This window comes from Alexandromys fortis, unplaced genomic scaffold (assembly GCF_014885135.2).
Source record: "Alexandromys fortis isolate MF-2015 unplaced genomic scaffold, M_Fortis_MF-2015_v1.1 scaffold_81, whole genome shotgun sequence".
NCBI lineage: Eukaryota > Metazoa > Chordata > Mammalia > Rodentia > Cricetidae > Alexandromys > Alexandromys fortis.
Genome location: NW_026067960.1, coordinates 4,086,628 through 4,111,347, shown reverse-complemented (window position 1 = coordinate 4,111,347; position 24,720 = coordinate 4,086,628). Strand labels below are relative to the sequence as shown.

The following is a 24,720-nucleotide window of genomic DNA, read 5'->3' as shown; positions in this document are numbered from 1 at the left end:
AGTCTTGAGACCCAAGAGGTGATCTAGGAAGATCAAGAATTAGAAGCCAGGCTTGATGACAGAGTGAGACCCCGTCTCAAAAATGAAAAAGAGAAAAGAGCAGCGAGTGCTGGGTGTTCGCAGCAGAGCCCCCGGGTGGGGTTCTGACTTGGTGGAAGCCAGGAAGGCCGGGTACTTGAGAACCTAAGTTTCAACTACCCCTATTTCCGGTGCGAGAGCGTTTGCCTAGTCTGAAGCCTGCAGTCAGCTGTGGAGAACCACCATATATAATCTCTGCCCGTGCGAATTTCGTGAGCACACGCAGGGTGTGGGTTAGAATGCCTTTTCTTTCTCATTATCTGTTTTTCTAGTTAAGGAAACTGAGGCTCAGCTTCTCACAGCAACAAAGGAACAGGTCCCCGCTCCAGCCAGCTTTGGAAGGAGGCCCAGCCCACTCCTCGCCCATCCTCTTCCTGGGCTCCCCACCCTACCCCACTGGAGTCTGCTGCTGTTCCCCAGGAACATGTCAGAGAAACCAAAAGAGGCATGGTGGGGCTTCATACTGGGGACCTCAGAGACAGGAAGGGGCCATCCACACGTTGTCAGCATATATGAGTCCTGGATGAAACAGGTAAGTAACCCTAAGTCCCTGCCGGGCCTGCTGCATGGAGGGGGTGTCAGCACACAGAGGCCATCACCAAGCAAGGACAGAGCTCGGGGAACGAGGCCCAGTGTGGAACCGACTCCTAGGGCTGCACAAAAATCCAGCTAGGCCAGCCTTGCCCAACATGTGGGTTACGACTCCTTGGGGTAGACTGACCCTCTCACAGGGTTGCCTAAGACCAGTGGAAAACACAGATATTTATATTGCAATTCATAACAGTAGCAGAATTACAGTTATGAAGTAACAATGAAAATAATTCTATGGTTGGGGTCACCACAGCATGAGAAACTGTATTAAAGGGTATCGGCCGTAGGAAGCTTGACAGCCACTAGACCCCGACTCCTTTTAGGACAGCTAACATAAGGAAGAGGAGGGCAGGGAAATAAAGCATGCTGACGAAAGAGGCCAGCAGGGCAGGCAAGTCCTGAAGCCCAGCGCCACTGTCCAGGCACCAAGCGAGACCCCCCAGGGAAGAGCCAGTTTATGTGTCGGCGCCACCTGGTGGCCGGTCTCCGAATAGCCCCTCTAGGGAGCCTGAGAAAAGTTCCTGAATGGGCTCAGCTGACAGCGGTTAAAATGGTGACCAATTTATTTTGGGCCGCAACGGGCAGCACAGTTTGCTGTTTTCCTTGGCTGCTTCTGCAGGCTCTGGTTTTCCCCTGGAAGTCATAAAAATACTTGGAAATTTTAAAGTTTCCCCAGGCGTAGGCTCATGGAATCAGCTGTGTGGAAGTGGCCTGGTCCTGGCCTGTCCGGTGACTTTCAGGCTCCTTAAGAGGAGGCTTACCACCTGCTGCTTGCTTTGCAAACATTTTGTAGGCACACCCGTACCTCCTTCTGGTCTCCATTTATTGCTCTCGTCCTGCCCTGTGCACCCCAGCCCCCACCTGCAGCTGGGACCCAGATGCCAGGATATTGTAGGTTGAGTTGTGTGTGTGAGGCCATCTCTGTGAGTTTGATCTCTTCATCTGTAATTGGAACAGTGACGTCTGAGCTGTTGGAAGATCATTAACCTCTCTGAGAAGTTATAAAAGTGAGGGGCTCTTTTTCTAGATGGTGTGGCTGTAGGCAATACTAGCCCTGCCCTGTGAGCAAGTAGGGGACTTAACAATAGGCTCCTTTTCCTAGGTCACCATCTTCATCCTTCTGGGGCTCCCATAGGGCTCTGCTCAAGGTCTTGCCCTCCAGGCGGGAGCCTGGGTGGGCAGTCCCCACCCCAGAGGCCAAGGCTCCTCTCTCCCACGTCACACAGTTCAGCTCCAAATTGCTCGTCCACCCTGATTTCAACATGACTTTCGAGAACCGCACCAAAGTTTCATTTTCTCTTTCTGCAGAAAGCTGGGTGGATGGAGCCAGATGGGTACTTGTTTCCGGGGTGGAAACAGATGGTGTCTCTCAGGTCTGAGAAGCCATTCTTCTCCTGTAGACTCCGTCACAGACCTGGCCACAGTACGGGAGCCGGTCACCCCAGCCCTAACAGTGCCCTGAGGTTGCTGTGACCATGGCAGAAGCTGCTGCTGACCTGAGCACAGGAGGTAAGCCGGGCCTCTTTCTTCCCACCCAGCAGCGGTGGCCCTGGGTGGGGTTTCTATGACGCCTTCTAGTACTTTCCTTGGCTCAGACAGCAGCAGTCCTCTGAGGACATAAGAACTCAGGAAGAGGGGCATTACAGGAAGCCAGCTTGCTTCAGGGATCCTGTGTCCCAGATCCTTCATCTCATGCTTTGGCCCTTGACATCCACTTTACATCCAGCCATCCTGGTCCCTCAGGCAAAAGTGGAAGCTCTCACCTCATAGATGAGGTCACTAAGGCCTGTGACAGGCCTCGGGCTCTGAGCTGTGAGAGGGGACTTTGTTTTGATAAGATTTGGCCCTGATTCTATGTTCTTGCTCTTCTCCTGGGTGCAGGGCTGTGCTAGACCAGGCTATGGTGCTGTGCGAGGCTATGGGGCTGAGCTAGACCAGGCTATGGGGCTGAGCTAGACCAGGCTATAGGGCTGAGCTAGACCAGGCTATGGGGCTGTGCTAGACCAGGCTATGGGGCTGTGCTAGACCAGGCTATTGTTGCAGGGCTGTGCGAGGCAAGGCTGTAAGACTGTGGACAGGATTTACTTTGCTACTTTTCTTCATTGTTTTTAAACTTTTTTTTTTTAAAAAAAATTCATTTATTTACTATATATACAGTGTTCTGCCTGCATTCCAGAAGAGAACACCACCAGATCTCATCTAGGTGGTTGTGAGCCACCATGTGGTTGCTGAAAATTGAACCTCTGGAAGAGCAGTCAGTGCTCTTAAACCCTGAGCCATCTCTCCAGCCCCCAAAATTACCTCTTTCAATCCCTAACACTATGCTCAAAGTTGTTATGGAGAGGCTGGGCCGTGTGGCAGGATCAGGGCCAGGCAGAGAAGACCAGGAACTAACCCTCACCTGGTGACTGTGACTCCTAATACTATCCTTGCCAGCCAATCAGCTCCACCCAGCCCTTCCCATTCCCTCTTCAGAAAAAGCTCTGCCTGCATGCCCTTAGGGGCCAGTGGGGCGAGGAAGGCAGGAGAGCCCATGGCAGGGCACAGGCCCCAGCAGAGAAAAGGTTTTGCAAGACAAGGAAAAGTCAAGCTAGGAGTGGAAGCTCAGCCCAATAATCTCATCAGGGTTGGAGGGGGAGGCAGCTGAGGCAGGAGGATTGCCGTGAGTTCCAGGCCAGCCTGAGATATTAGGTGAGACTTTGTCTCAAGAGGGAAAAAGAACAGTAAAAGCAGGCACATGGGTAAGCAGGAAAACAGAAGGGGCCAGAGGAACATGAGGAACTTGGGTGGCTCTCGGGGTGGGGCACAGAGGTGGGCTAACACGGAGGAGGCTAGCAGAGGTACATCTGACCTCTCGGTAGAGGGTATTGGAGGGGACCCTTCTGGAGTTGACGGTCACCTGGGAGATTAGTAATGCCATCAGGAAGATGGCATTGAGGCTGGGGTCGGGGGAGAAAAAGGAAGTGGGTGATACCTGAGCTGGGTTTTGATTTTCAGGGTTTCTGATGCACTAGGCATGGGAAGGGAGACCCTGTTTCTCATGTCTACTGGGCTCCTGGCCCGGGAATACCCTTATCATCTATGTGGGTACTAAACTGGAGAGAAAGGGGCTCCCTGGGCAATCTGGGACAGGCATTAGACACCATGGAGGAGTTCTGGGCCAGGCTTGGCTCCGTACCGCTCCCTCTTGCTCCATCATCCGAGAGCTGAGGGTTCCTTCCCTCTGGGGTTCCACACCTGCACACAGGACAACCTGCACACTCCTCTGCCCTATGATTATCTGGCCATCCAGCTGTGGGGCCAGGGCCCACTCTGACTGACACTCTTGCATCTGAGTGATGTCCTCGATGCTGTCTGCTTGGCCCAGGTCATGGGTGCCTCCTCTGCTCTGGGCTCTCAGATATTCCTTGCCTCTGGAGCTTAGATGCTAGCCTCCCATGGGGACCAGGCTTGACTCAGCTCTTCTCTCTGTTCCTTCCTGAGACAATCTGGAGCAAAAGATCCTAGAGGCACTGAGTGAAGTCGGTGGCTCTGTGAAGATTGGCCAGCTGGTAAAGAAGTGCCAAGCGCCCAAGAAAATAGTCAACTCAACCCTTTACCGCCTGAAGGAGGAGGGCAAAGTATCCTCCCCAGCCCCTGCAACCTGGTGCTTAGGCAGGAGCGCTTCTGTAGACGAGGCTCCCGCAGTCCCTGAGGACACCACCACTCAGCCAAGTCTCGGTAATTTGTCATTTAGGGGCAGAGTAGACTCCCCTCAAGAGCCATCTTGGCAATGGGCAAGTTGAGGTTCAGGCTTGGTTTCAAATCTGAGCTCTGTCCTCCTCTGTCCCTTGATTCCTTCTGGCCAGTGGAGCTAAGGTAGAGCCTAGGGCTTGTACATGGTAGGGGTACAATAGACACCAGCAATAGCAAAGACATAGTCCAGGCAAAAGTCACAGCCATTGAGCAGAGGGCCCACAGTTTCAAATGCTGATGTTATACCCAAGGCCACCATGCCTTCAGTAACTCCCACAGCTGGAGACAAAAGGAATCAGTCTCAAGACCGCACCCTTCGGCAGCCAGCGGCTGTGACCCAAGCAGACAGACAACCCTGGGACCCCTAATTCTCCCTAGTTCTCCAGTGGAAGTGTTCCCGGGGCTCAGTGGAGCAGAGTGTCTCCTGTCTCCAACGGACACATCTTTCATTGTCCAGCCCCAAGATGTAGGCACAGCTCCAGAGAGTCCTGGCCTTCAGCTCAGTGTACACCATAGCCCCCCCCCAAACCATTCTAAGGGGCACAAGGGGAATTTGGGATCACATCCACCACGGCGGCATCTCAGAGGCCAGACTCACTGTTAGAAGCCAAAGGCTCTAAATGGCCAAGAAGTGGTTTCTCCTCCAGGTGCTGATACGCCTGAGCCAGCCACTAGGGTGAGAGCCTCATTCATGTATCCGGTCTCCAGATGACCACTGTATCACCATGTGCCTCTGATAAAACAGGACAGAGCCCCTGGGCTTCATACGTGTCCCAGGCTACAGCCAGCGGGTGGTGGACCCTTGCAAGCCCAGGGCCCTACTAATGCCTGCCCTATTAACTTTTCAGATGATAGAATTTTCAGATTCCTGGAGGCCAACGGACCTCGCAGGGCCCTGCATATCGCCAAGGCTCTGGGCATGAATACGGCCAAAGAGGTGAACCCAGACCTGTACAGGATGAGAAGCAATCACCTTCTGAGCTATGACGGGCAGGCGTGGATGATCTATGACTCAAGTCGGAAAGGTCAAGGGCTGGGTATGAGAGGTCAAAATTGGTTTGGAGGGGTCAGGGGTCAGGGGTGGATGGTCTAGGGACAGGTTGGAGAGTTCAAAGTTCAGGTCAGGAAGGTTAAGGATCAAGACCGGATCATCTGGTGTCAGGTTGAAAATGTCAAGGGTAAGGATTAGATGGTTTAGGGTCAGATTGTTTCGTTTTGCTTTTAGATTTACGTCTTTTATTTTACGTGTTATGAGTGTTTGCCTGCATGTATGTAAATGCACCACATGGATGCAGTGCCTACAGAGGCCAGAAGAGGAAATTGGATCTCCTGGCTGGATTTGGAGTGACAGATGGCTGTGAGCTGCCATGTGGGTACCGAGTGATGCACCCTCTGGCAGAGCAGCCAATGCTCTAACCACTTAGCCATCTCTCCCTTAGGGTCAGGTTTTATGGATACTCTTTTGGGAGGGGTTCCAGGAGGCAGAGATGGTTGCAGGCTTAGGGAGGGAAGGCCACCCAGCTATTGGCCTTGGCTCGCCTGCCTGCCTTGCTCCCGGTGCCCATAGGGCTTCCGGCTGCTAGAGGAAGAGGGACAGTGGGGATGGCACCTGGATTAAAGCACGGGGACTCAATGGGATATTATTCTCTAGCTCACTCTGGAACGAGCCAAGAGTGCGCTGCCATCATTTACCAGCAGAATCCCATCAACATGATCTGCCAACAAGGAGCCAGCAACCATATCTCCATCTCTGAGTCAGAAGCCATCCAGATCGGGCATGGGAACACCATGCTAAGGCAGATAGCCTGTGCTCAGAGAGGTAAGAGGAGGGGCCTGGCTGGGACGGCTGTTGTGCCCAAGTTGGGGGAGAAAGTGAGGAAGGAGTACAAGGCCTCAGGCCTGGCTCTTCTCAGAAGCCTGGAGCATACCTCACCTGGAATCCCTTTGTTTTCCTTCTGCTCAATGAGATCTAATCTGTGTATGAGAGAGAGAACAATTCAGCTCCCTCCTCCCTTGCTCTCAGCAAGCTTTGTGTCTTAGAGGGTGTGGGGCCACCTCACACTCTAGTCCTGTCGCCCACGAATGAGAGCATCAGCTCCCAGTCTAGATTCTCTCTCTATGCACCAGTCCTTGGGAGAAGTCTGCTCTGCCCCAGGCCTCAGTTTCCCCTGCCATGACTCTCCTCGTTCTGACAGCCATCCTGTCTATTTTACTTATGATGGGAAGCAGTTAGCCATTTTTTTCAGACCCAAATGTGTTTAAAAGCTTTTGCCTTCCTTTAATTTGAAAACCATAACAATGAGTCTGAAGTTGTGCACCAGGGGAAAAAAAAAGGGGGGGGGGAGGGTGAAGACCCGAACTGTCTTGTCAAGAGGCGTGGAGGACTCGTTCCCACGCAGGGGACTTTCTTTTGATGGGGGTCAAAGGTTGTGCAGAGCCAGGAGGCAGGTGGCATGTGTTCCCTGGATCTGCAGGTACCCCAACAGTACCTTGAGCCCAGCTGCCAACCACGGGTTCCCCAGCCTCGGGACAGAACAACCTGGAATCGTCTCTAGCAAATTCAATGCTCTGCCCTTCCCAGGTCCCAGACCCCACCATCCTCTCCTGCTACCCGCTCCAGATAACCCCTCTTCTCAGAACACCCCACCTGGTGCCTGGGGAGCTCAGCACATCCACATGGAGAAGTCCTTGCTCCGCCGTGTGCAGCTGGGCCACGGCAATGAGATGAGCCTTCCGAGGGACCCAGGGCAGCACCCTGCGGAGGAACACCCTGCTGGCAGCTTTACTGGCAGTCCCCCAGGTAGCATGGCCTCCCCCACCCCACATACCCAGAAAGGAACTGAAGCCAGTCTCTGTGAGAAGAGAAGCATGATGGGAAATTCATTCCACCCTGGCCCATGGGAGGGGTACCGCTGAACAGCATGTTCAACTTTGTGGTCTGGCCCTAGCGGTTTCCAGTCTCCCAGCAGCACCAGTGAACAGCAAACCACAGTCATCACTGCAGAGAGGAGGCTGAGTGGGAGGGAGCAAGGTGACAGGACCGGCTAAATCCTGCGTGGTGGCCCGAGGAAAGGGACGGAGAGGCCATCAGTGTACCATTGCACAGTGACCAGAGGACCTGGCCAGAGGCCTGCAGGGAACTGTAGATTCTTAGATGATCAGCGGTCTCAGGGGGACTAATAGAACTACAGAGGAGTGTCTCCATAGAGAACTAGTCCGTGAGGCAGGGCGTGGCAGCAGGGACAGCAAAGAGCTCTGCCGTGGCCTTGGTGACAGTTTCTGGGAGTGAAGGGAGCCTACGAGCAGGGGATGGGGAAGCTAAGCATGGACGTTTCCTGACTTTTGAGTGTAAAAGTGAAGAGGAGACATCCTGGTCCAGTAGATGCTGCGGTGAGCCTGGGAGAGGAAAGAAATGAACCACAATGGGACAGCATGTCCTTGATGGCCACCTGGGAACTGGCCGCAGGCAAGAGGAGGGGCTCTGGAGGCCTAGAAGATGCCGAGGCCAGAGTGGTTTTGCTGAGCTCAGGGGTGAGGCAGGGGCGGGGGGCAGTTGCGGGCCACTGAGGACATGTGCCGGGACATGGAGGTGGTGCCTAGGCAAAGGTTATGAACCAGATCGGCAAGGTCACTGGTGAGAGCAGCCCCGAGGCTGGGACAGCCAGGTTGGGTGTCACGGCCAGGTCCCTGTGCAGGTCTCCCTTCTTTCACCTTCTCTCTTTGGTTTGCTTGCAGTCTCGGCTACCTCTGCTGATGCAGGAACTTCTTTCCACATGCAAACACCCGAGCCAGGCCCTCACCCCGAGGGGGTCACCGCCCAGAAAGTCCACATCAAATCCTCCTGGCTGGAGGATGCCACCATCGGCAACAGCAACAAAATGACCATCCGCACTGCTTCACAGGGTGAAGTTGGGGAGTCTGGAAGCAGCAAGGAGCCAAAGGAAGACACAGGTGAGCCTGGGCACAGGAGGTGTCTGCATGAGTGCCCGCTGCACACACTCATCCCGCAATCAACCATCAGGCAATGGCCTGGAGCAGACAGTGGGACTCAGCGAGTGGACCAAAAGCCAGCATGCAGCTCCAGGCTTCAGCCTGTGTTACAAGGATCCGCTTGTTCGTCCCGGCCATTCAGACCTGAAATAATCGCATAGAAACTATTAATTAAATCACTGCTTGGCCCATTAGCTCTAACTTCTTATTGGCTAACTCTTACATTTTGATTTAACTCATCTCTATTAATCTGTATATCACCATGAGGTCGTGGCCTACCAGCAAAGCTTCAGCACATCAATCTTCAGCGGCAGATCCATAGCGTCCCCTTGACTCCACCCTTCTTTCTCCCAGCATTCAGTCCAGTCCTCCTCGCCTACCTAAGTTCTGCCCTATCAATAAGCCAAGGCAGTTTCATTAATGGTAATCACAGCACACAGAGTGAACTCCCAATCATCCCTGAGGACCATTTGGGAACAAAACCAGGGAGCACATGGGCAATGCAGAAACCCACCACAGCGGTTGTGGGCATATTCTCCAGAGGAGCCCACAGGATGCCTGCAACCCCTGAGACCTCACTTGCTCCTCCACTGTCTGTTTCTCCCCTCCCTGCAGACTCAAGTTCTAAAGCCTCACCGTGTGGAAGCTGCTCCCACACCCCCAGCAGCTCCACGCTGCTCGTTCCTGAGCTGAGGACCATGACTCTGGGAGACAGCAGTCCCCAGCCTAGAGAACCTGTGCTTAGGGAGGACGGAGCCTCCGATACAGGGGGCTGTCGGACTCAGGAATGAGGTGAGAGCAGAGGAATGGAGAAGGTGCAGGAAAGCAACCTTTGTGGGCTTCTTGTGGCTGCACACAGGGCTCAGACTAGACTGTGTGTGTGTGTGTGTGTGTGTGTGTGTGTGTGTGTGTGTGTGTGTGTGTGATTTGGATGGGATACCTTCCCTGAAAAAGACCCAGGTATTGATAGCTTGGTCCAGGGCTGGGACTGATCACTATGAAGTGGCAGGATTCTGGGGGCCCTGAGATCATCCACACACTAGTCTCCAGAAGGATTTATTGTCTGATGACATCACTGGGACGGAGTAGAGACTTTGGGAGAATGAAGGAAAGGAGACAGTGAAGACATCAGGGTCTCATGTAGTCCAGACTGGCTTTGAGTCACTATGTAGCCAAGGATGACGCTGAACTTCTGATCTTCTGACCTCCACTTCCCGAGAGTGGGTGGGTACCACCACATCCAGTTCATGGGATGCTAAGGACAGAATTTCGGTCACGCTACACAAGTGTTCACCAGTGCAGCCACAGCCACAGCCTGGGCCATGCCCCCTCTAGTCTCTGTATCTCTCTCTTCTCCCTGCCTGTCCTGAGGTGAGCACCCCTCCTCTGCCATGCCTTCTCCCTTTCCACAGGCCAGAAAGCAATGGAGCCATGGGACCCTGCTGACACCTCTGCCACTATGAGCCAAACCAGCCTTTCCTGCCTCAAGATCAATCATGAGCCAGCTCTACCAGTCCTGGGTGTTCAACAGAAGAGACAAGCCAACACAGCACACAGATAGCTGCACATCCCTGTTGACTGTGCACTGTCTGCAGCAGCTGAGAAATGGAACCAACCTTGCTGTCATCAATAAAGAGTGAATTAAGGAAATTCGGAGTATGCATACAGCCACATAAAATAATGAGGTTGTTTCAAATGCTGGAAAGTGGATACAACCAGAGACCACCATGCTAAGTGAGTGAAGCCATTTCATGTAATCGGAAGTCTGTGTGTCCCACAGCCACTCTCGAATAAACACTCAGAGGTTTATATTAATTATAAATAAAATATAAATTATATCAATTATAAATAAACATAAAGCCAATCGCTTGGGCTTATTACTAACTAGCTCTTACATTTTAAGCTAACCCATATTTCTATTTATGCTCTGCACATGGCAGTACTTTTATTAGCATGGCACATTCACCTCCTGCTCCCTCTGCATCTGACTGGCGGCTCCCTTCTTCCTAGCATCCTTAGTTTGGTCACCCAGCCTATACTTCCTGACTGGCTACTGAACAATCAGTGTTTTACTAAACCTATTTGAGTGTCAAATCTTTAAACTGTACAAGAGGATTTTCCCACAGCAATCTCAGGGGGAAAAATATCATGTTTCTCTCATTTCTGTCTCCTAGATTTTACATAGATTTGTAGAACCACACAGGTGGATATGACATCAAAGTAAAGGTAAAGGCAGCCAGGAGATGAAAGGGACACAGAAGAGGACAGCAGAAACAGGGGGTGGGGGAGGACAGTATGTGTGCACAAAAGTGTACCTCTGAAACCCAGAACCATGCACAGTGCATAAATGCCCCAGATAAAAAGAAAATGTAAACTCTAATATGACTCTAATATGTATATATTCCATACTTTCTTCATCCATTCTTCCATTGAAGGGCATCTATGGAATATATACATATTAGAGTACTACTCAGCAGTAAAAAACAAGGACTTCTTGAATTTTGCATACAAATGGATGGAAATAGAAAACACTATACTGAGTGAGGTAAGCCAGACCCAAAAAGAGGAACATGGGATGTACTCACTCATATTTGGTTTCTAGCCATAAACAAAGGACATTGAGCCTACAATTAGTAATACTAGAGAAGCTAAATAAGGAGAACCCAAAGAAAAACATATAGGCATCCTCTGGAATATTAACCTTCATCAGGCGATGAAAGGAGACAGAGACAGAGACCCACATTGTAGCACCGGACTGAAATCTCAAGCTCCAATCAGAAGGAGAGAGAGCACGAGCAAGGAACTCAGGACCGCGAGGGGTGCACCCACACACTGAGACAATGGGGATGTTCTATCGGGAACTCACCAAGGCCAGCTGGCCTGGATCTGAAAAAGCCTGGGATAAAACTGGACTCGCTGAACATAGTGGACAATGAGGACTACTGAGAACTCAAGAATAATGGCAATGGGTTTTTGATCCTACTGCACGAACTGGCTTTGTGGGAGCCTAGGCAGTTTGGATGCTCACCTTACTAGACCTGGATGGAGGTGGGTGGTCCTTGGACTTCCCACAGGGCAGGGAACCCTGATTGTTCTTTGGGCTAATGAGGGAGGGGGACTTCATTGGAGGAGGGGGAGGGAAATGGGAGGCAGTGGCGGGGAAGAATCAGAAATCTTTAATAAATAAATAAAATTTAAAAAAAAAGAAAATGTAAAATCAGCACATCCTACAGCCAGTGTTTTACCTGACTAAAGAGCATCTAAGTCACTCAGAAAACTGAGTTAAAGACCTAAGCCCGGGGCAGGTGAGATGGCTTAGCGCAAGAGGCTCGCATCCAAGTCTCAAGGCCCAGGTTGGAATTCCAAGAACCACATGGTAAAAGGAGAAAACATGGTTGTTCAAACTGTCCTCTGACCTCCAGAGGTGTGCCTGGGGCACAGTGCCCCACAACCCCCTACCAGCAAAAGTAAATAAAAATGTAAAACTCCTTTTTAAATTCGGAGAGATGGCTCAGTGGTTAAGAGCCCTTGCTGCTCTTGTAGACAACCTGAGTTTGGTTCCTAGTACACACAACAGGTGACTCACAATGGCTCGTGACTCCAGTTCCAGTTCTACTCCAGAAATGGGCTGAGATGATTCAGCCTCACAGAATATTCCAGTCAGGACTTGACCATAATCCTAAATTTTCTTTGGCTTCCCATAAGATTATCAGTGCTCCCAATCAGTAGGAAGTAGCCTAGAAAACCATACCCACATTCCCGAAGAATGGATTACTAATGTTTGTCTTTTTTTAGTGTGTTGGCTACAAGCAATTATGGATAATGGTCAGGAAAAAAGCTAACAAAGGAGATTAGATTCAAGGTTCTTGTTTTGAAAAAAAAAGGGGGGGATATATATGATAAGATAAAAGGGTAGATTATAGAATCTACTCTGAAAAGAAAATCGGGAGGATATAGATATGATCTTGTTTTAAAAAGAAAAAAAAAGGCCAGCTGGTAGTGGCACACAACTTTAATCCCAGTATTAGGGAGGCAGAGGCAAGTGTATCTCTGTGAGCTCCAGGTCAGCCTGGTCTATAGAGCGAGTTCCAGGGAGGGAATATAGATATGATAGGATAGAAGGGTAGATTATTAAATTTACTCTGAAAAGAATAAGGGAGGATATAGATATAAGATAAAAAGGTAGATTATTGAATCTACTTTTAAAAAGCAACTACTAGTTTTAAATGTTTTACATTGGATTAGATTTTGTATATTGTATACAAATTTTGTATATTAATACAAATTTGAGGTTATTTTTGTTAAAACATACTGTACATACATTTCTAATCTTGTTCAAGTTATTGTACCTGTACAACTCATTTAACAATGTAATGCAAATTTCTAGTCCTTGAAAATTATTACCAACTGTTTACGATAATAAGAAAACATAGGTTAATAGTTAGTCACCCAGTATAATCGAACTTGTAGTCACATTAGATATGTTTTCATGGTCAGATATAATTTAGATAGACAGGTCATCTTCAGACACTTCAGAGATCTACAGAATGTAACATTTAAGATGTTTTAATAACCTAGGTTCTTCTTTTTCATGACAATGAGACAGGCCTGCTCCTGGAAGCACCAATCTACTTCAGAGAAGATAATGGGTATCAAAGAAACTCCACATGAGGTTTGGTTTCTTTGTGGCTAACAAGGCTGGAAGAGGAGCAGCAGATCATAGCCCTGACAGAGACCACACCTTAGTTTCACTTCACTAGGCTGGGACAGAGCTGAGCAAGCAGGTCTCATGAAAACCACAACTTATGGGTGACCATCAGCAAGCGCCCCCAAAGCCCTTCTGCTGGCTCAGCAGATGTCCCCAGAAACTTCTACAGGCTAAAGACAGCTTTCCCTACCCTGCTGCTGGAAGTTCCCTAACCACTAGGACCTCCCACCAATCAGCCTCCATACTAATCTTTCCTTCACGAATCAACCCCAGATTAATCCCTCCTCTTCAAAATTCCCCTAACTCTGCTGAAAAGGAACTTCTAGGCTACTTTGGGGGTGACTCTTTTGACACCCCAATGTTGGAATCAATAAAATGCTCTTGCTATTGTATAAGTGGTTGTTGGTCTTCTTTGGGGGCTTTTCTCAGACCCTAACAGTGGCAAAAGTAAGCCACTGGGCAAGAAAATGCCCCTGCCTCGACTGTCCTAATTAGACAAGCAGGACACAAAATGTCCTGCTTCACAGAAGTCTGTTGGATAGACTAGGCCCATAGGCCAAAGACGGATGCCCCAACATTGCAGAGGAACTTGGGGTGACTGTCCAGGCAGCCAGATGTTTCTCTCATTACTCACATTATTTGGAAGTCACCTGCTTGCACTTCCTGCTTACTCAGTTAATATTATTTCCTTCTTGGGTCTCTCAGGGAGTTAAAGACTAGATACATAGTTATAGCTATTGTTTTCCTTGTTTGCCTAACACAGAAATCAGGTTATGATAGAAAGTAAATTAAGTAAAAGACTTTGAACTCACCAAAATAGGATAGATATGGAGTATTTTCTCTGGATTTGTCAAATACAAATGGACTAGTTATTGTTGATGTATTTATTGCCTTACATATTGTATATACTTATTGTATATAGCTTTTCTTATATTAGTTATGGCCTTCTTTTTTATTTTAGACAGAAAGGGGAAATGTAGTGGTATTTCACTTGTATTTTAATAAATAAAACTTGCCTGAGGATCAGAAAAGTAAAACAGCCCCACTGGTCAGCCTTATAGACCAAGCAGTAGTAACACATCTTTAATCCCTGTAGCCACAGTAGCTGCCATAGAAACTGGCGGTGCATGCCTTAATGCCAGTGGTGCACGCCTGTAATCCCAGCCCTAGAGAGGATTATAAAATGAGAGGAGCCAGCTCACAGACGCAGTCTCATTCTGAGATTCCTGAAGGCAGGATCGTCATTTCAGACTGAGGTCAAGATCAGAGTCAGTGGCTGGCTGCTTTGCTTTTTGGATCTTCAGGTTGAACCCAGTTTCTCTCTCTGAGTCGTTATTCTTCATGCTTCACATGGTTGCAATGGATCATGGGAGTGTGAAACCCAGGGTGACAGTGCCTGGGCCCCAGAGCCATGCTGGGCTGCAGCATGAATAATAAAAACCCAGAGACAGATATTGGGGTTCAAGCTGAAGATCAGAAAAGCAAAACAGTCAACTACTAGAAGACCTTTAACCTCTACCAAATCTTCAGACCAAAAGAGGAGATTCTGTCTCCACGAACCCTCAGACTCCACACTCCACTGACTCGAACTCACAGAGATCCGTCTGCCTCTGTTTCCAGAGTCCTTGGATTAAAGGTGTGCGCCACCACTCCCTGGTCTGTACGGCTGACTAGCGTGGCTGCTTTGCCCTCTGATCTCCAAGCAAGTTTTACTTATTAAAACACGAATAATACACCACTATCCTGGGCAGCTGAAGACTCTAGATTCTGGTCTCTGAGGCCAGGTGAGGGAGGAAGTCTGGGATGAGAACTTAACTACGCCGTTGTGCATCAAGCTCAGCAGAAGGCAGCAGAGATGGGGGCCGCACTTTGGGATGAAAGGAAGCCCAACGCACAGGAAACGAAGCTGGAAAACTGGCGCGGGAAGGAGTCAGGTCGTTTGCACAAGTCTTAGCTGAGGGGCAAATGTGTTGCCTGGCAGCTGGGCAGTGGGGCTGCTCATGTCACCTGGGACCCTGTGACACGACCCAGCCTTCTTGGTCACAGTGCTGTGCTGCAGTCCCCAGAGCATGTTGCCCTGGGACATCCCATTGTCAATGCAACCCACGAGCAACCTGCTGGCTCTCCCAGGCCTCTTTCTCGGCAGCACTCTGAAAGCCAGAGGCCGATCTCAGAGCCGTCCTGAGGTCCATGGTTAAACAGGCCCGGTGTCGGTGGGGAAGAAACTGCGGACCGTGAGCCTGTCTAAGCAGAGTCCTTGCTGCCCGGCGCGGTTTCCCCCTCTGCGATTAATTTGTCATAAATGCGCTGACAAAGCGCTGCGCGGCTAATGGAAGCTGGAGGTGAAGGCCGAAGCCATCTCTCAGGGGAGGAAATTAACGAGGCTCCATTAAAAGCAAGAAGTGATTGAGTCAGCCCGTCCACTGCCCTCAGTTCTCCGGCCCATCTGCTTCCTTCCCCGGCCCCCTCCCCTTCAGGGTGAGGAGTGAACTTGGCCTTTGGATAGAGATTGGAAGCCGGTTGATCCATTCCCCCTGAAATCGCTTCACATTCCAGTTGCTCAAGGGGCCCTTCACCCATGCTTCAGCAGGGCGGCAGCTGAGACTAGGAAAGGGGAGCAGGACCACGCTGGCTTTGTGTGATAGAAGCTTCGCTTGCTCAGGTGTCAACAAAAAGTGGAATGGATGCACCCGAGCACTCCAGAGATCATAGGATGGCACTTTAGGAATGGCTGTCCAGGAACTCAAGCTACGAGTTCAGCCTTTGTCCTCTACATCGACAGCCTGCAGCAAAGTCCCACCAGTTACCAGAGACTCAAGTAGGAAAATACCAGGAAAGTGTCCCACCGAGGATTCTGATTGGTTGGCAACAGGTCACATGCTTATCCTTGACCCAATTAGAGTTCAGAACAATGAAAGGTTACGGTGGAGCCAAAATCACTCACTGGGTGTGTGAGGTGAAGTTTCCTTGCAAAGGGCGTCCCGGGGTAAGAGGGAAGCCACTGTAGACTGGAAGAAACCAGAGCCCATTCCAGCCACAGCTGTGGATGCTTCTAGAAACCCTCAGAAGACAAGACCTTCTTAAAGGGAAGGGGGTCGGGAATCTTCATTTGAAAGCAGTGGGGAAGTGGAGACACTGTAAGGGGTGGCAAAGATTCAGGCTCGACCAAGGCCTCCCCGTGGGTCCAGGGCTGCAGGCTGGCTGTGCAGAGACAACAGGTGCAGGAGACGGAGTAACTCAGAGAACAGCTTCCCTCGTCAGAACGTCCTCCTCTGTGTCCTCTGTAGAACTCTGGGAGGTTGTGATGACCGGCCTGGCATTTGCAGGAGGGTTTACTTTCCACACCGGCGCTTGTGCGTGCTAGGCGTGTATTCTGGCACTCGACGGCAGGTTCACATTGGACCAGGTACACAGTGGAGAGCTCGCGGCACATGACCCGAATACTGCAGGAAACTCTACTCCACTTTAAAGAGCCGTTTTCAGAGAAACTCAAATTATGAAGGTCAGAAGCAAAGGCGAGACCTTAGAAAGAGGAATAACCAGAGAGGGAGCACAGTAGACAGAGGGACTTCTGAGCTTTGTATCAGTTATCAGTACTCTTGGGGGAGGGTGCCGCCTTGAAACGGGCAGTCAGCCTGGCCCAGGATGCTTAGGGGACAAGGATGGGAGCCGGTGTATCACAGTGCAGAGGAGGAAACATTTTCTGTGTGACATAAGGACTGGAAGAGATGGTTTACAAAAAGTTTGTCTCGATGAGAAATTATCCAGGTCAGATTGGCTTGGGAGCACGTCTGTAGGGGATTGTCTTCAGAGACAAGAGAAAGCCCAGCCCACTGTGGGCAGCACCATTCCCTAAGCAGGGTATGTTAACTGTTTAAGAGCGGAGCAAACCAGAAGCACAATCAGCCCAGCAAACATGTATGCATTCATTTCTCTCTGCCCTTGACTGTGGACGTGGTGTCTCTAACTGCTTCCAGCTCCTGCCTTGACTTCCCCACAATGATGGACTGAAATCTGGAATTAAAAACTGGATAAATCCCTTTTCCTACTGAATTGCTTTCAGGATATTTTCTCACGGTAACAGAAATGAAACTAGGCCTTCTGGGTAAAGCTTTACTTATAAGGTGGATAACAAGGGATGAGGGTGGGAACCAGTGTGTGTGTGTGTGTGTGTGTGTGTGTGTGTGTGTGTGTGTGTAAAGTTTCTAGGGGCTCAAGTACAAAGTGTGGAAAGGTGGGAGCTATGAATTAAGAGTTGTTTTATTTCTCCAAATGAGAACCTATTAATTTCTAAAGGGAAAAACTCTACCTTCAGATTGATTCAAAGATCAGCATGTGACCCATACTTGACCAATCAGAATCCTCGGTGGAACATTTTTCCAACAGTGTTCCACTTAGAAAAGTCTCTCCGCTCTTGAACCGATGACCACTAGTTGAGAAAAGGAAGAGTCAGGGTCTGGAGAGATGGTTTGGTGGTTAAACGTACTGGTGCTTTTGTAGAGATCCTAGGTCTAGTGACCAGTTCCCACATGGGGTCTAAGAACCATTCATGACACCACTTCCGGGGGTTCTGTGACTGCTCTCCATCTCTGCAGGCAGCGGGCACCCACACAATACCCAGACACACATGCAGACAAAACACTCATACATATAAAAGAGTAAGTCATCATTTAAAAACAAGACGTTAGAGAAGCAAAACTGGTCATGCACAGGAGTGTTCTGGAATCCAGACAGTACAGGATGGCTCCACAGACCATGGAGTCACACCCTTTCCTGCTCTGTCTCCCTGCAGAGCCCTGCAGACCGGGATGGAAGTGGACCGGCTGCTTTCTGAGGACTGTCCTTCTGTGCTCCTGTCCCTGGAAGAGCCTGGAACAGAAGGAAGGTGCCGGCCGTGTGGGAAGACAGAAAAGCAGTTGGAACAGTGACGTGGTGAATGTGTAACGGAAGGCGTGCTGGTCGTCCTTTGTCAACTTGACATAGAGGAGAGTCACCTGGGAAGAGGGACCCTCATCTGAGGAGTCGCCTCCACCAGACTGTCCTGGAGGACAGCCTGTGCGGCATTCTCTTGATTGGTGACTGACATGGGAGGATCCAGCCCAGGCAGGTGGGCCTGTGGTGTACACACAAGCAGGCCGAGCAAGCCATGGGGAACAAGCCAGCAAGCCTCCATGGCCTTTGCTTCAGCACCTGCCTCCACGTTCCTGCCTTCAGTTCCTGCCCCGACTTCCCCAGACGATGGACCGTTACCAGTGAACTGAGATGACAGTTTCCTCCTTAGATTGTTTTATCTCATGGGCTTCATCACAGCAACAGAAAGCAAACTAAGGCTGAAGATTTCTCCATTTTTGTAGTAGGAAAATGGAAATGAAGAAAACCAAGAATTAAATATTTTTGTTTCTGAATCTGTCTTTATTTTTTAACAAAGTAAAATATAATAAGATAAAACAAAAAAACATCACAGTAAAGTTGGACAAGGAAAACCAACAGAAGGAAAGGAGCCCCAAGGGAAGCACAAGAACCAGAATCCACTCATTCACACACCAAAGAGTCCCATAAAAATACTAATCTGAAAGCCATAGTATACATGGAGTGTTGAAAGCCAGCTTTGACAAAACTCGTACATTCCAGGGTAGGAGGGTGAGGATTAGAATTATTAAGCAAAAGAAACGAAGATGTAAAAGAAATAAGACATAGAAACACAAAAGCATCAGGAGGGACATTCAGTGAATACTGAGTCCACCTCTCTTATTTTCCACACGCTTATATATGTATTTCACTCCTAAAGGGGAGGGGGGAGGTAACAGTCTTCATTAACACGATAAAGAGTAGACTTGAATTCTCCAACCTTTGGTCCAGGTGGAGCGGATCCACCTCTACACCCCAAATACTAATTAACCACCCTCTAAGTCAGAATCTCCCATTGGTAGCCACACCTGTTGTTAACAACTTTGAGAGAGCAAAAGTAAGCTCAGCCTCTCTGACCTCGAGTTAAGGTGGAACAGGCTCACAACTGTGGGTCCTCACAATGCAAAGGACTTGGCACAGACCCCTGTCATCCCCATGCTTGCTGCTTCAGTCCCTGTGAGCTCATGTGAGCTTTGCTCAGTTGATTCAGAGACCCTTGCTCTCCCCTCTGGCTCTTACACTCTTTCCACCTCTTCTTCTGAAAGGTTCTCTGAGCTCTGAGGGGAGGGATTTGATGAATACCCCTCATTTAGAGTTGTGTGTTTCAAGGTCTGTCAGTCTCTTTCTCTGTCTCTCTGTCTCTGTCTCTCTCTATGTCTCTCTCTCTCTCTGCATAATGTCTCGCTCTGGGTCTCTGAATTTGTTTCCATCTACTGCAGAAGGAAGCTTCTCTGATGATGGGTGAGCAAGGCTCTGATCTGTGAGTATAGCAGAATGTCACTAAGAGTCATTTTATTGTTATTTTCTTTTAGACTAGTAGTATCTGGTTTTACCTAGGTTTCTGGGATATCTGGTCACTGATTCGTAGTCATCCAAGGAGTGTCAGGTATGGGTCCCATCTTGTAGAGTGAGCCTTAAGTCAAATCAGACATTGGTTGGTTACTCTCACAACCTCTGTGCCACCATTGCCCTAGTATAATCTGATCTAGTAGGTAGATCAGATTGTAGATCAAAGGTTTTGTGCCTAGGTTGGTGTTTATGTCTCTCTTTTCTACAGAGTACCTTCCCACACTAGAAACACTAAAACTTGAGACTGAGGTTTTATGTAAGCACCAGTTCTCCATGTCCAGTGAGTTGTATGGATGTTGTCTTCAGCAATGGGGTCTTGACATCGGTTATGGAGAGCAACCTATTGTCTTGGCAACAGCCTGAGTTGTCATTTGTATGTAGGAGGGCCACTGATTTTTGTAAGTTAGTTTTGTATCCAGCCTCTTTGCTGAAAGTGTTTATCAATTGCAGGAGTTCGCTGGTGGAATTTTTAGGGATACTTATATATACTATCATATCATCTATAAATAAACAGATTTTGAATTCTTCATTTCCAATTTGTATCCCATTGATCGATCTCCTTCAGCTGTCTTGTTGCTCTATCTAAGACTTCATGTACTACATAAAATAGATATGAAGAGAGTGGACAACCTTGTCTGGTCCCTGGTTTTAGTAGAGTTGCTTTGGGTTTCTCTCCATTTAAGGTGATTATGTCTGTGGCCTTGCTGTAAAGCACCTTTATTATGTTGCTGTTTGTCCCTTGAATCCCTAGTCTCTCCAGGACTTTTATCATGAAGGAGTTTTATCACAAAGGAGTGTTGAGTTTTGTCAAAGGCCTTCTCTGCATCTAATGAGATGATCGTGTGGGTTTCTTTTCAGTTTATTTATATGATGAACCACATTTATTGATTTTTGTGTATTGAACCATCTCTGCATCTCTGGGATGAAGCCTACTTGATCATGGTAGATGATCTTTTTATGTGTTCTTAGATTCTGTTTGTGAGTATTTTGTTGAGGATTTTTGCATCTATATTCATAAGACAAATTGGTCTGTAGTTCTGTTTCTTTGTTGGGTTTTTATGTGGTTTGGGTTTCAGGAGAACTGTGGCCTCATTAATGAGTTGGACAATGTTTCTTCTGTTTCTATTGTGTGGAATAATTTGAGGAGTATTAGCATTAACTCTTCTTTGAAACTCTGGTAGAATTCTGCACAAAGCCAAAACAAAGCAAAAAACCATCTGGCTCTGGGACTTTTTTAGTTGTGAGGCTTTTGATTACTGCTTCTATTTCACTAGGAGTTATAGTATGTTTAAATTGTTTATCTGGTCTCAATTTAATTTTGGTAAGTAATACCTTTGGAGAAAATTATCCATTTCTTTTAGATTTTCCAATATGGAGGAATACATATTTTTTTAAAGTATGTCCTTATGAGTCTCAAGATTTCCTTGTTGTCTGTTGTTATGTCCTCCTTTTCATTCCTGATTTTGTTAATTTTTATGTTATCTTCCTGCCTTTTAGTTAGCTTGGATAAGGGTTTGTGTGACCTATTGATTTTTCTCAAAGAACCAACTCTTTGTTTCACCGATTCTTTGTATTGTTCTCTTTCTTTCTATTTTACTGACTTTGGCCCTGTGGTTGATTATTTCCTGTGTCTACTCCTTTTGGGTGTGGTGCTTTATTCTTCTTGTTCTAGATCTTTCAGCTGCGCTGCTAACTCACCAGTTTTTTGTGTAGACACTCAGTGCTATGAACTTACATCACAGAACCTCTTTCATCATGTGCCATTAGTCTGGGTATGTTGTGTTTTCATTTGCAATGGATTCTAGAAAGTCTTTCATTTCTTTCTTTATTTCTGTCTTGACCAATTTTTCATTCAGTAGAGAGTCGTTTGGTTTCCATGAGTTTGTAAGATTTCTGTTGTTCCTAATATCCACCTCTAATCCATGGTGATCTGATAGGGTGCAGGGAGTTATTTCAATTTTCTTGTATCTCTTGAGACTTGCTTTGTGTCATGCATGTGGTCAGTTTTGGAGAAAGCACCATGAGGTACAGATGTAATGTATATTCTTTGGGTGAAATGTTCTGTAAATATCTGTTAGTTCTGTGTAGTTTATGACAGCCTTTCTGTTTAGTTTTTGTCTGGATGACCTGTCTACAGTAAGAGTGGGATACTGAAATCTCCCACTATCAGTGTATGCGGGTCATTATGAAATTTAAGCTTTAGTAATGTTTCTTTACAAACTTGGGTGCCCCTGGGTTTGGACCATAGTGGTTTAGAATTGAGATGTCGTCTTGGTAGATTTTTCCCTTAATGAGTATGTTGCTCTTCCCGTCTCTTTTAATTTGCTTTTTTGTTTGATGTCTATTTTGTTAGATACTAAAATGGCTACACCAGCTTGTTTCCTTAGGTCCATTTGCTTAGAATATCTTTTTATATCCCTTTACTCTGAGGCATCCCTTGATGTTGAGGCATCTTTCTTGTATGCAGCAGAAGGACAGATCATGTTTTCACATCCATCCCATTAGTCTGTGTCTTTTTATTGGGGAATTGAGACCATTGATTTTGAGAGGTATCAATGATTGCTGGTTCCTGTTATTTTGTTGTTGCTATTGGTGGTGGTGGTAGTGGTGGTGGTGGTGGTGGGGTGTGTGTGTGTGTGTGTGTGTGTGTGTGTGTGTGTGCATGTTTTCCTTCTTTTGATTTTGCTGGTCTGAAATTATTTATTCCCTGTGTTTTCATGGCTGTAGTTAACCTTAAGTTAGAGTTTTCCTTCTAGCACCTTCTGTAGTGCTCACTTTGTAGATAAATATTGCTTAAATTTGGTTTTATCATGAAATATCCTATTTTTTCCATTTATAGTGATTGAAATTTTTTCTGGATATAGCGGTTAAGACTGGCATCTGTGGTGTCTTAGGGTCTGAGGCACATCTATCCAGGCCCTTATGGCTTTTAGAACCTCCATTGAGAAATCAAATAATTACAATAGGTCTATCTTTATATGTTACTTGGTCTTTTCCATTTCCGATTTTAATATTCTTCCTGTGATCTGTTCCTTTAGTGTTTTGATTATTATGGGCTGAGCAGCCTTTCTTTTCTGGTCCAATCTATTTGGTGTTCTGTATGCTTCTTATACTTTGATAGGTGCCTCCTTCTTTAGTTTAGGGAACTTTTCTTCTATAATTCTGTTGAAAATATTTCCTGGGCCTTTGATCTGGTTTTCTTCTCCTTTCTTGATTCCTATTGTCCTTAGATTTGGCTTTTTCACAGAGTTCCAGATTTCCTAGATGTTTTGTGTCTTGAGTGTTCTTAGATTTAATGTTTTCTTTGAACAATGTGTCCATTTCTTCTACTGTATCTTCAACATCTGAGATTCTCTCTTCTATCTCTTATATACTATTGGTAAAGCTTGCCTCAACTTCCTGCATTTTTCATTTCTAGATTTCCTTCCGTTTGGATTTTCTTTATTGATTCTATTTTCAGATTTATTTACTTCTTTGCACTGTGTGTATTTTCCTCCCTGGCTTCCTTTAAGAAATTTATTCATTTCCTCTTTAAGGACCTGTATCATCTTCATATGGGCTGTTTTAAGGTCTTTTTCGTATGCTTCAGTTATGTTGCAATGTGCATGGCCTGCTGGCTTGCTGGGCTCTGGTGGAGACACGTTGTCCTGCCTGTAATTGGTTGTGTTTTTACGTTGGCATCTAAGCATCTGGGACTAGGATGATTACAGGCCTAGGTGCTTGTCTTAGGGTTCCTATTGTTGTGAAGAGACACCATGACCATAGCAACTCTTTAAAGGAAAGCATTTCATTGGGGTGGCTCACTTACCGTTCAGAGGTTTCGTCTATTGTCATCATGGCAGGGAGCATGTCCACATGCAGGTGCACATGGTGCAGGCGAAGTAGCTGAGAATCCTCCAACTTGCAGGCAACAGGCAGCAGTCTCTAACAAAGAGACCTCAAAGCCTGTCCCCACAGTGACCCACTTCATTTACCAAGGCCAAACCTCCCAAAGGAGCCTTTCCCTATGAGCTTATGGGGCAATTACATTCAAACTACCACAGTACTGATATCTGTTTTTTTTTTTCTTTGTAGGATGGGTGTTTTGTTCCTTGGTTGAAGCATGATTAATAAAAACTCAGAGACAGAAATTGGGGTTCAACCTAAAGGTCAGAAAAGCAAAATAGTGAACACTGGCTCTTAATACTACCTCAGTCCAAAATAGTGATCCAGCCTCCAGGGATCCTCAGAATGAGACTGTGTCTGTGAGCTTGCTCCTCCTGTCTTATATTCCTCTCTAGGTTTAAAGGCCTGCACCGCCCAGTTTCTATGGCTAACTACTGTGGCTACAGGGATTAAAGGTGTGTTACTACTGCCTGGTCTATAAGGCTGACCGGTGGGACTGTTTTACTTTTCTGATCCTCAAGCGATCCTACTGCACGAACTGGCTTTGTGGGAGCCTAGGCAATTTGCATGCTCACCTTACTAGACCTGGATGGAGGTGGGTGGTCCTTGGACTTCCCACAGGGCAGGGAAACTTGATTGCTCTTTGGGCTAACAAGGGAGGGGAACTTGGTTAGGGGAGGGGGAGGGAAATGGGAGGCGGTGGTGGGGAAGAGTCAGAAATCTTTATTAAATAAATAAACGGGAAAAAAATATAAGTGAAATGTTGCTACATTTCCCCTTTTTGTTTAAAATAAAAAGGAAGGCCATAACTAATATAAGAAAAACTATATACAATAAATGGAATAACTATGTACAATGTATATAGGCAATAAATACCTCAACAATGTCTAGTCCATTTACATTTGACAAATTCAGTGAAAATACTCCACATCTATCCTATCTTGGTGAATCCAAAGTCTTGTACCTTATTTACTTTCTATCATAACTTGCTTTTTTTCTTTATTTCTTTTACTTTTATTTTTTAAATTTCGGCTTTCTGAGATAGGGTTTCTCTGTGTATCTTTGGCTGTCCTGGATCTCACTCTGTGTTCCAGACTGGCCTCAAACTCACAGAGATCCACCTGCCTCTGCCTCCCAAGTGCTGGGATTAAAGGTATGTGCCACCATGCCCATCTACTCTAAAGGACTTTCTCTATCCTTTTTCTTTTCTCTCCCAAGCCTGTGTATATTCTTAAACACACTGCAAACTGTTTAGA

At 47.4% G+C, this 24,720-nt stretch overlaps 1 protein-coding gene across 2 annotated transcripts; it reads left to right on the top strand.

The window, feature by feature from the left end:
- The first annotated feature begins 1,980 nt into the window (after positions 1-1,980).
- On the top strand, positions 1,981-11,494 carry Zbp1 (Z-DNA binding protein 1). 2 transcript variants are annotated; one of them, XM_050152940.1, is made up of 8 exons: positions 1,981-2,178; positions 4,153-4,389; positions 5,253-5,441; positions 6,056-6,223; positions 6,986-7,204; positions 8,140-8,355; positions 9,010-9,186; positions 9,807-11,494. In XM_050152940.1, exons 1-7 carry the CDS (start codon positions 2,145-2,147, stop codon positions 9,183-9,185), a joined length of 1,239 nt encoding a protein of 412 aa, XP_050008897.1. In that variant the 5' UTR covers positions 1,981-2,144; the 3' UTR covers position 9,186; positions 9,807-11,494. The 2 variants fall into 2 exon arrangements, with proteins under 2 accessions (XP_050008897.1, XP_050008898.1); XM_050152941.1 differs by lacking the exon at positions 4,153-4,389.
- Positions 11,495-24,720: the final 13,226 nt, after the last annotated feature.

What these genes read in the sequence shown, in the direction of transcription:
- Zbp1 (XM_050152940.1), top strand. Translation starts at nt 2,145, where the DNA reads ATGGCAGAAGCTGCTGCTGACCTGAGCACAGGAG. An exon ending in TGCTGACCTGAGCACAGGAG is followed by an intron (nt 2,179 to 4,152) that starts GTAAGCCGGGCC and finishes TTCCTTCCTGAG; the next exon opens with ACAATCTGGAGCAAAAGATC. An exon ending in GATAGCCTGTGCTCAGAGAG is followed by an intron (nt 6,224 to 6,985) that starts GTAAGAGGAGGG and finishes TGCCCTTCCCAG; the next exon opens with GTCCCAGACCCCACCATCCT.